The sequence below is a fragment of the Haplochromis burtoni genome, unplaced genomic scaffold (genome assembly GCF_018398535.1).
Source record: "Haplochromis burtoni strain Fernald_Lab_line unplaced genomic scaffold, NCSU_Asbu1 Contig_954, whole genome shotgun sequence".
In the NCBI taxonomy this organism is placed as follows: Eukaryota; Metazoa; Chordata; class Actinopteri; order Cichliformes; family Cichlidae; genus Haplochromis; species Haplochromis burtoni.
In genome coordinates this window covers 26,838-38,080 of record NW_024583315.1, presented here as the reverse complement: position 1 = coordinate 38,080, position 11,243 = coordinate 26,838, and the positions used below count along the sequence as shown (strand labels likewise).

General features: G+C 40.6%; 1 protein-coding gene across 6 annotated transcripts in view; it reads right to left on the bottom strand.

Annotated features, from left to right (window-relative positions):
- Positions 1–28: 28 nt before the first annotated feature.
- fyco1a (FYVE and coiled-coil domain autophagy adaptor 1a) overlaps positions 29–11,243 on the bottom strand; it is an 18,389-nt gene continuing 7,174 nt past the window's right edge. For all 6 annotated transcript variants that reach the window (XM_005951404.3, XM_005951409.3, XM_005951405.3 and 3 more), the window contains 13 exons: positions 10,910–11,053; positions 10,676–10,769; positions 8,109–10,562; positions 7,519–7,611; positions 6,781–6,899; positions 6,532–6,699; positions 5,750–5,902; positions 5,339–5,568; positions 4,824–4,971; positions 3,202–3,288; positions 2,778–2,988; positions 2,040–2,149; positions 29–1,892 (listed from right to left, as the gene is read on the bottom strand). In XM_005951404.3, coding sequence (XP_005951466.1) covers positions 1,817–1,892; positions 2,040–2,149; positions 2,778–2,988; positions 3,202–3,288; positions 4,824–4,971; positions 5,339–5,568; positions 5,750–5,902; positions 6,532–6,699; positions 6,781–6,899; positions 7,519–7,611; positions 8,109–10,562; positions 10,676–10,769; positions 10,910–11,053 — 4,087 coding nt within the window. In that variant the 3' untranslated portion in view covers positions 29–1,816. The remainder of the gene's footprint in view (positions 1,893–2,039; positions 2,150–2,777; positions 2,989–3,201; positions 3,289–4,823; positions 4,972–5,338; positions 5,569–5,749; positions 5,903–6,531; positions 6,700–6,780; positions 6,900–7,518; positions 7,612–8,108; positions 10,563–10,675; positions 10,770–10,909; positions 11,054–11,243) is intronic.

Genomic DNA, 11,243 nt, shown 5'->3' with positions numbered 1-11,243 from the left:
AAATCAGACACAGATTAGTGCAGAGACATCATTTCTCTCATTTTATTCATGTTTGTAGGCTGTCTGACAGGTCTCTTAGTTACACTCAAGTCTCTGTAGCATTGGTTACCACACAATTCATTCCCCCAGAGTAATCATTCAAAACCAGCTAGTAGAAAAATCTGTCCCTGTGTGCACTGTTGAAAAAGATAATAAAAACAGATTTTCATTTAATTTGTAACAAATTAAATATATTTTTCACAAAGTGCAGCTTTGTAAAGAAAACACCTTCTTTGCATAGTTTTTGCATCAATTACACCCATCAAAGCTGATAAAAAGAGACCTGACTATAGTAGAAACAGGCCTCTACAAAAAGCAGCATACTTGCTTGACCCAGACCGTAGGGCTGTGTTCAAAAGTGACCAAAGTTGCTATTTCTTATTGCCTTGCTCAGAAACAAACAAACAAACAAACAAACAAACAAAAACCAGAAATGAACATCCTACTTCATCACAAGAAAAAATGTATCATCCAGAGAAAAGATGAAAGGATTCCGGAGATTCATAAGGGGGAAAAAGCAAAAAGACATTTACACCGATAAAATAAAAAATATAGTATAATGTGCAGAACATGACTTAGATGCCATTTCACACAGAAAGTTAGTTAAGTATCAGTTAACAGAGTGATATCAATTCATACCAGATGATGTGTTCTAAGTTGACAACACAACTAAAAATGTGTAATTTGAACATCAAACATCCCTGACAGTTAGAATTACAAGGCACTTAGAAAGTACAGTAGCCTGTCACTACTCAGCAACATATTTAAAGTTAGAGTCATGCAAAGACTCAGTAAAGAAGAAACAGCATAAATTTAGTTCAATCTTTTTTTTCTTTTGTACCTCATAAGACTTACCCGTCCCCATGCTGCAGTTCACTCATAAAAGCAACACAATTAAAATAAAAATTTGCAAGTAATTTATAAAACAAACTAATTAGGAAGATATATTTCATCTTATTCCATAACCTGGATACAAAGAGAGCAAAATGGCAGTCTTCTATTTTTTAAAAATACATTTTCCAAAAACATAAAATGGGGCATGCACCCTTAAAGGACAATTGCATTTCTAACTCCTGAGATTTGCACAAAGTGCTTATGGCATGTTGTGGAGCAGTAACTGCTTTTTCCAGGCCCCCTAAACACATTTCTGCTTCGCTTCTTTCTTGTGTTCAAAAAAGTGACAAAGTGAACCAATGGTTTGCACCATAAAGATTGCACGAAACATTTAAAAATAACCACAAATTGTATTTTAAAAAAAAGAAAAGAAAATCATTCTGTCTTCATAGACAACTTTTAAGTATTTGTTGCTTCTGAACAATCTTATCAAATGTCATATTAGTGTTACTTGCGGTGACCTTCGTTCCTTAACACAACAACATTTTTGCTAAAACAGAAGCAAAACTAAAACTACACCTTAGACTACCAAACTTGGCAAACCCCCCCAAAAAATCCAGCTTAATTAACTAAATATACTTGAACTAAAGCCATGAATATTACTTGGTGCATGTATTTTTTTTAAATACCCTAAAAGTTGCATAGATATTTTTCCTTCTAAAACCTTTCTTGACAATATTGCATAGGCCACAGTTTACCAATAAACATACCTCAAAACACCAACACCGCACTGTTAAAGTGGTAAAGAGCATTTTTTGGAATAATATACTTGGTTTTGGAAACAAAAGTGGAAGTGGTCAGTGATAAGCCATAATGTCAGTTCTCCTTTAGGTTTGACAGTGGCATCAGGATGACGTCTCTGGGGGCAGAGTGAGAGTGAGTTTCATGGGCAGTCGCTGCCATCGTAGATTATGGACTTCTCCATGGTCAGATGGTAGAAAACCTTCTTGGAGATAAACCTGTTGAAGAATAGTTTTGGTTGAAAAGAAATTTAAAAATTTACATAAAAGTCAAACACAAATGCTGGCAAACATAATGGCATTTCTGTAATTTACACACTTCTGCAAAAAAAGAGGAACAAACTGTTCTAAACTATCGTGACCTACCGAGAGAAAGAGTTGTCAAAGATAAGGGTGTAGAGACCAGGATGCCGAACTTTCAGCTGTCCTTGAATGGTTTCTTTATGGGAAACGCAGCGAGTGAGAGGAATCAGGACCTGAGAACAGAACAGAAACAGGCCTTTAAAAATAATCTCAGTGCACAGGTGAAAGATTTGCCGCAGGTTTTCATAACAAATATAAATAAAGAATACGACGGTCATCAAAACTGAACCAAATCAAATTAAACAAACAAACAAACATCAGGATATACCGACAAGGGAGGGAGTTGATAGAACGCCAGATGAAAGGTCACAACTCATTTAAAACCTCTGACATTTTAAGTAAAGAATGTGCAGCTCACCCTGCTGAGCAACAATGGCTTCCTGCAGTGGTTTTCTTCAGTCAATAATGTTTGAAAAATAAAGCAAAAAGACCGTGCAGTCTGTAGGGGTGACCATGAAAGCACACACTGGGTCTGGTGATAACTTCTGCTTTGAAATCATCACCTGTGAGTGTGGGGTATTTGAGTTTGGCAACAACCGGAAAGCCTTTCATTCAGGTTTGCGATTTCCTTCCATTTAAAATGATGTAATCTGCAACAGTTGCTTTTCTGGACGCTGCCAGTGGCAGACTTACAAGATGTGCACATCAACACATGCTCACAGTGTTTAGGCCTCTACACAAGAGGCTATATAAAAAAAAGGTAGACAGAGATTTCCTGAGCTCACAGTAAGTTAACTGTACCTTTGACTGTTGCACCGGAGTGTCAGTGGACTCCCGGTAAACCACGCTGAAGAAGATGCTCTTGGGCTCGGAGGAAAACATCCAGCTTATAGTTGGCCCAGAATCAATCACAGCAACAGTAATAACACTGTAGCTACTGGACTTAATGAAGAGCTCCCGGGAACTCTCACCAAACTTAGAGATATCATCAATGCTGAGAGGGACAGCTACCCTGTAATGATAATGAAGGTTTATGATTAGGGATGAGACCAGAACCATAGATATTTAAAGGATACCTTTTAATAGCAAACTTCTGACTTCAGGTTTTCCAGCCATATAAGATTTATTGCCAAGAAAGATTGTTACAGCAAAGAAATAATCAAATTTCCTTATGTTTTGTGCTAAGTTTAAGCATGATATATATTTAGACCACATGAAAACTCACGTGACTTCTCCTGATTTGAGAAGGTTGATCTCTGAATCCTGAACAGTGGGAACTTGCTCGTCATCAGGGGTCACTTCTCCTGTGCTTCTACAAAATCCGAAACGAGACGCAGAGAACAATAGTTATGAAAACTGTTGTGCAACACTTCAGTGGCAAAGACCTATTAAACAAAATAACTCGCATCAACATAAAACTCCACAGCATCTACACAGAGTGCAGCTAATTTTAATCTGTATTTTAAATTTTGCTGGGACATGCTCAAACATCATAGGCATTTGAAGTGGACTCAGATTTGTACCCACGGGTCAGTACTTTTGCATTTTAATGGATCATTTCTGCATGTTTTACCTCATTTCACCCAAACACAAATGCTTAATGTTAAAAACGCCAATTACATTGATTTTCAGCAACCTCACATCTTTGCTGCATAAATGTTATGATGATGCTGGTTAAGTAACCTGTTTCACACTAATAAAGCACTTTTTTGTTATAAAAGTTTCTTTATTTTAAGAACTATTAAGAGCAGTACACAAACATGTGTTCTCCAGAAAATGAAAGTAATCTGGTGGTACCGCTTCCTTTATTTCTTTTCTCTTATCTGTAAACACAACCCAGCAAACACGATCGAAACCCCAACATAACATCCCTGGTCACAACCGGTCGCGGTAGGCCTGCAAACACCGAACCACAGACATGTTGTCGCTGTTTCCATGTAGAACAGAGTGTTTTTAACAAAGTGATACATCTATTCAGATTATTGCAACGAAGGAATTAAATGCAACTGTCTTTCTTTGTTTTTTAGAAACTGACAGCTAATTTGTTTATTGCAGGATTGTGAACAGATGGCCACACGTCTCTGTGCACAAAAACAAGCATTACCAGAGTCTCCTCTTTAAAAAAAACAAAACAGTTTTAGGTCATTCATGTTTGCAGCCATCTGCTGTTTCATTTGTTGCTGTTGGATTTAACTTTTCTATCTGTGATGTCAGCATAATAAATCCAGGGAACATAACCTAGTTGAGCAACAACTCAATAAGCTCAGTAGGATAAGAACTGGGCTTGTTCATCACCACTGAGGTAAATGTTTGTTCTTTTTATTCTTGCTGTGGACAATGTTTTATTTTGTTTTATTCTAATCAACTAAGATTACTAGAAGATAATTATTGAATGCCTCTTTCTCACGAGGCCTCTCAAAGTGATGTCAGTGGGTTTTTTTAAACCAGGACTGGACCTTGACAAAAACGCCATCCGATGGTTATTCAACACTGAAATGTTTGCTTTGAAGTGTGTGAAGAGTTTTGTATCAACTCGACATTAACAAGCCGGCTGGTGCCACGTTTATGGTCTTTTCTAAGAGCAAAGCGAGACACTCACAACAGTTACGTGTTTTAAACAGATAACGATGATGTTACTGTTAATAATATAAGTTAAGAGCTGCTTAATTACTGGTGCTCAGCACTGTGGTATCTTGTGTTTTTTCTGACTGATCTCTCCAGCTGAGTTTCACCTGAGGACCCTGATCAGTTAATGACAGAGTGACACGCTGACTCTGAAAACAACACGCGGAGCAATGACTCATCGGCATCCGCTCCGCTTTGTCTGCCCATAGACGCTGCACTCACAAATCCAGCGCTCCTGGATGCCTGCGGTCTTGTTCTCCCTCCAGGGACCCTGCAGTGGTCTGAGAGGTGGTATCACTGTCGTACACACCATTTACCTCCTCTTCTGTGATGATGTCAAAAGCTTCAGATGTGTTACTAGGATCTGACACTGAGAGCGAACAGGTAAATATAGCAGATTAAATGCAACAAAGAACAATGTGCAGTCTGGAGTAAATAAAAAATCATCAGCATTAAAAAGGAAAAATGTAACAGGACTGAATTGAGACGAAAGACGCTTTTTGGGTTTTTTTTTCTGAATTTGAGCCAAACTGCGTTTTTCTCCGAATGAAAATGTCATCATCTTCCCCATTTGTCTATTGCACAGGAATTCACAGTAAAGGTTTCTGTCCTCCTTCCTCAACTAAACTTTCACTTCTGCTTACATGAAGAGTGAGGGTCAGATACGTACACCAATAAACTATCGGTGCATGTGGACATTTGTGAAATTAGTGAGTAAACATGTTTCTTCTTCTCACCTGTGACCCTGGGAGTTGGTATGTATGGAGCTGGTTCGGGAGGTGGTTGAGGTCCAGCTCCAGGTGGAGGAGGCTGCACATCCGAGGGGCTTAACTCTGCTGCCGTGAACCTCTCCACCACTGCACTATGTTGGGTGTAGCAGTGCCTGCAGCAGCGCTCCTTTTTCCCACTTTGCTTGGTCACAACATAGTTGTTGCTGCAGTAGTAGCAGAAGATGCGGCCACAGAGCCTACAACATTACAAATAAATAACTAAACATACATGCATAGAAATATTTTACCCATAATCCACATTTTTATCGTCACTCGAGTGTGAAAGTGGATTTGATTCTACGTTACATGCAGTGTGAAAATCTAATCAGGGTATGCACAAACATGAAAAGGAGAGTAGGCCTTGGTGCAGAACCAAACCTGCAATGATGTCTGCGCAGCCACCAGGTGAACTGGCCTTTGCAATCGAGACAGTTGGTGGCCTCCTGATCCACCAGCCACCAACGCTCCTCTGCTCGCAGTTTCTGCTCAAATTCCAGAGCATCAGACTTCTGCCACAGAGCATCTTTGTCCCTGATTCAAGCACAAAAATGACAATGAAACGTCAGATTTCAGTCTTGTCTTCAGTCTAGCCTTTAAATTTTTTTTGCGTGGGATGGATTTGGCTCAATTGCAACTCAATATTCAAAGCAGTTGAAGTATCGTGAACAATTACTCGCTGAACAAAATTTGTCATTTAGTTGGACTTCGCTGCTTTAATGCAAAAGAACGCATACAAACTGAAACATGGAATATCTCTCCATTTCTGAAACGATGCAACTAAGACAAATAATGAAGACGTGCATAATAAAAGAGCACAAATGGAAAAAATAACGTGGGCACATCCCACTGGAGTTGCATGAATCACTGTTTTTGTGTTTCATTCTATGCAGAGTATGAAAGCGTTTGAGGTTTCTGAATACAGTGAATAATGGTACACAAAAAGCTGTTGTTTATGTCAGTAGAGTCTCTCACCAACATTTTCTGCTCTTGTCTCCATCAAAGTCTTTCTGTCAAATCCAATCTCAGTAATTTAGCTCAGCATTTAGAGAAGCCTCCCCTCACCTGCTCCTCAGACCTAATGACACCATCCCTCACTAACATTTTCTCTCTTTGTTGCAACTGACAGTCTTGCAAAGAACTACAAGAGACAATGGTCATACTTTAAGAGTTCGATGAGCCGCTCTTCAAGGTTCGTCTTGGTTCTGTTGAGGTCATCGATCTCTGCGGTCATCTTCAGATGACTGCTTTGTTTGTCAGCTTCCGCCGTCTTCAATTTCTCCTTTAATTCCTCGCAGGTCTTTTGTGCAGCCAGGAGTGCTTCTTCAGCCCTTTAGACACAAGAAAATTAGTAGAGATCCCTTTTTCCATTAAAAGTTGGAATTCACAAGTATTACTGATTATGAATGTACCTGGTTGCTGCGTCTTTGAGTTGCTCAATCTCGCTTTCATTTTCACGAATGGTTGCTTCTGTCTTGGTGATGTGAGCATCTTTCTCTCTCGTTAGGTGCAAGCATTCCTCATTCTCAGCCTTCGTAAAACAAATGCATGCAGTGTATCCATTAGCAATTTTTGTGTTATTTATAGAAGGCTTTTCCATATAAAAAAAACCAACCCTATTTATAATTTTTTGTTTTTCAAAGCCCTCTTGTTCTATAGGAGGGTATAGAAAAATAAGTGGGAGCAACAACAGAAACCTGTGTTAAACCAGTATTTGATGATATAAGGCCACAACTGCATTAAAACACCTAACCTCATGCACAAACATATGACCTCAAGCACACTTAGGTAAGCCATGTATCTGATGACGATCACAGAGCTTGTGTATCTACTCCACTTTTACAACTAAAGACAAATTGGTCTTACAATAAACATGTCGTTACCTGTGAAAAGAATAAAAGTAAAAGAGACTTAAAAGAAATCTGCTGAGGAACAAAACAAATAATAGAATTTGTCATATTTTATGTAATGTTTAGCTTCCTTTGCTCCAATCATTATGCAGATAATTAAAATGTTGATGTCTGCTCCAGGCTATATATTAAATATTAGAATTCTTGGTGATCTAACTAGTATTTTTTCAACATGACTTTGTATCTACTTGTGTTGTTGCCATAAATGGCTGGATTAGACTGCATTTGAAAAATACAAACCTCTAGTTCAGAAACTTTAGCCTGCAAGCTGGACTTGTTCCTCTGCTCCTCCTGCAGCTCGGCCGTCACCTTGTCCAACCGTTCGTTCAAACTCTGAAATGTGAGCGTAAGAGAAGGGTTTCACAGCCATGCTCGTGTCTTTGAACTAAACGATAATGAGCTAACAGATTATAATAACAATGTCAACATGCTGTTACTGATCGTCATTTTATTCTAGGGTGTTACCTAAAAAAGTTTAATGTGCTCATTAGTGCTAAACGCAAAGTACAGCTGGAGCTGAATGTTTTTGATCATAAATCAAAAGCTCTGAGACCAACTGAAATTTTATCTAGTCATGGCTCTAGATGAAAAAGCCAGAAGGAAACATGTACACCAAATATTCTGAAGTTGTTTCATCTGAATTAACAATGACAACAGGTGCTGCTGAAGACAAAGTCCGGGGTTCAATCCACTGGTGCACGTGAACGGTTTTCTGAGATATTCTGGTGAAAGCAATGAACTGACTGAGATGTCTATCCCCGAGTTCAGTTATTAAAATTAATTACTGCTGGTTTAAGACAAGTCGTGATTAACACGTTTATTCCTCTCACCTTTATCTGCACTTGATAGTTCATGCTCTCTGAGCTCATCTGGAACTTGATGGCCTCCATCTCCTCTTTGTTTGAGTCCTTAATGGTTTGCACTTGGTTTTTAGTCTTTTCCAGTTCTTCTTGGAGCTCCACGATAGTCTGCGGAAGTGCCTCTTTCTGTGTAAGCTCCTTTCTTAAACTGTTATTCTCCAGTTGTAGTTCTTCCATACACTTCTCTAGTCGCTCAACCCCTTTCTCCAGCTCTATAATCTTCCCAGAATCGCCTTCCCAGTGCCCTCTGACCTCCTCTTTTTCTGCACTCAGTTTACAGATGGTCATCCCCAGCTCTGCCATCTCGGTGTTTGCCCTGTGCAAACCCTCGCGGATCTCGTTGTTCTCTAAACCTAGCTTACTATTGTCTGCCTTCAGGGTAGACAACTCTTCTCGCATGGCGGCTGCAGCTATGGCTAGCTCGGCATGAGCAGCGACTTCGTGATCATGCTTTTCAATGAGCGCCTCTTCCTTCTTTTTGCACTCCACGAGCTCTGCAACATGCTTCTGATTCAGTGCCTCTGTCTGGGATTTAAGTTGCTCAGTCAGGGTCCTGAGCTCATTTCTTTGGGCTTCTGTCACCTCCAGCTGTGCTTTTAACTTTAACTTTTCTTCCTCAGACCTCTGCACCTGCACCCTAAGGTCCAGGACTTCTGCCTGGAGTCTGGACACTTCTTTCATCCTGACTTCCAACTGGACTTCAACCACAGCTAGTTTTCCGATTATTTCCTGATTTTCCTTGGCTTCGACAGCACTCCTCTCCAACTGCGCCATCTCCATCAACTGCTTCTCAGAGGTCACACTTTTAAGCATTTCACTCTGTTTAGCACAGGTGGCTTCAGCATCAGCTTTGGCAATCTCAAGTTCCTTCTCCCTGGTCTCCAAATCTTTTAGCCTGGACTGCAACTTAACAAGGTCAGTCTCTTTACTCTCGAGCTGGGCCTCTTTGACTTGGAGCTGTTCCTGAAGACTGGCTTCATTATTGCTTGAAGCTCCTAAGTTTTTTTCCAATTCTCCAATTTGTCCATGAGCATTCTTCAAGTCTGCCTGGATGAGGTTAAGAGCTGCTTTCCCAGTGTTCTGCTCCTCCCTCAGACTCTGATTCTCCTGCTCCAGACGCTTCAATGTGGTCTCTGAGAGCTTTGCAGCCATGGTGGCTCGCTGCAGACTTTCATCCAGCTTACAGTTCTCTTCACGCAGTCGCTTTTCTTTTTCATCTACTGTCACCTTGGTGTCATCCAGCTGGCTTCTAAGTTGTTTCTCAGAAGCTCTTAAAGCTGCTAATTCAGCCTCAAGCACCGATCTGTTTTCTGCCATCTCCTTTTCTAGCTCGGAGTACTCTGTCTTGCCGTTTTCTATCTTCGTAGCTTGTTCTTTGACATTCTCCTCCAGCTCAGCAATCCTAGTATTCAGTTTGTCTCTCTCTGTGATCAGACCCTGGTTCTTGCTTTGCAGCTGTTGTAGTGTCTCAAGGCTGGAGGCTAGCTCCACCTCTTTTCTTTTAAGCTGTTCTATAAGGGAAGCAACTTCTGCTTCTAAAGACTCTTTCAAGTCACCAATATTTTTCTGCATCTCATCTTTATCTTCTTGTGCCCTCTTCTTCACCTCTACTACCTCTTTCTCTTTCTCCTCTAGAGATCGTTGGAGGTCTTGCAGTTGCCTCTGTAGGTTGCTAGCCTCCTTCTCTTTCACTACCAAGGCCCCCTGCAACTTGTCAACTGTAAAGCACTGCTCCTCCACTTTTTCCTCCAACTTGACTTTCTCCTCAGACACAGACGAAAGTAATGCTCCGAGTTTTGTTTCAGCATCCTTTGCAGATGTCTCTTTGACTCTAAGCTCTTCCTCTAGCCTTTCTGTTTGCCTCCTCTTCGTCTCAACCTCAGCTACTGCTTCTAACTTCCCTTTCTCTGCTTCTTTCAACCTGTCCAGCAACTCGTGTATCTTTTGTGCAGAATCAAAGGATTTGGCCGTCTGCTGGCCCTTCTCATTCAGAAACCCGCCCATCTTGGCCATGAGCTCTATGTTCTTCCCCTCAGCAACAGCCAGCTTTTCCTGAAGCAGCAGCTGCTCAGCCTGCTTGGCTTGTTCCCCAGTTCTGAGTGCTTCTACCTCTCTGGATAAAGCCGTCTCTCTCTGCTGCAGAGCATAAAAGTTTTCTTGCAAGCCTTTTTGTTGCTCATTAAGTGTAAGCGATGCATCCAGCTGTCTCTGCAGATCTACAACAACTCCTCTCAGCTCTTCACTCTCCTCGCCAAGCTGCTGCATCTTATCTTGGAGTTCTCGGTGCTTCAATTCTGAACGGTCAAGCTCAAGTCGAAGTTCTTCAACTTCACTGACATCTTCTCTGCAGGCAGGCAGCGACTCATTCAGGTCATTCAGCAGACCCTGACCATAGTCAGGGCTGGAAAGGAACTCAGATGCTTGCTTTATGGTTTCAAGGGAAACAAAGGAAGAAGAAAAGGAATAATGAAAATCTTGCAATCATTTGAAAGTTAATAAAAAATTAAATGATGTTATTAGAGACAGACATCAGTTACCTGGGAGTAAGAGCTGGCCAGACTGTTAATACTGGAACTGCGACTGGGTGGTTTCCACATATGGCCAGGTGAGTTTGCACTTCCCAGTGTCCTCCTGTTAATTATAAAACAATTCAGATAATGAGAAATACGGATTAATGCCAGACAACCTGACTAAGTGGGTTCAAAGGCAGAGATATATCACCTTTTAATGTTCTTTTAATTTTACATTATTTTCATTAGTTATTTTGTTACCTTGCAAAAGTCGGCCAGGAGGCATCAAGGTCATAACCTCTTGATGCCACGTCAAACTGGACTTCGTTGAGCTCGTACAGGTGACTGATGATGTCCACACTAAGGTGAGGCTTCAAGAAGGGACTTCTTGCATAGTACCAGTCACTGTGAGGACAGAGGTGAGAAAGACAACGTGACAGCACACAGCAAAACCACAAAAAACAAATTAAGTTTAAAATTTGAACTTTAATAATATACTTTTGAAAGTGAACACTAAAGAAAGGAAATGTCACCTAGAAAAATTACACACACACACACACACACACACACACACACACACACACACACACACACA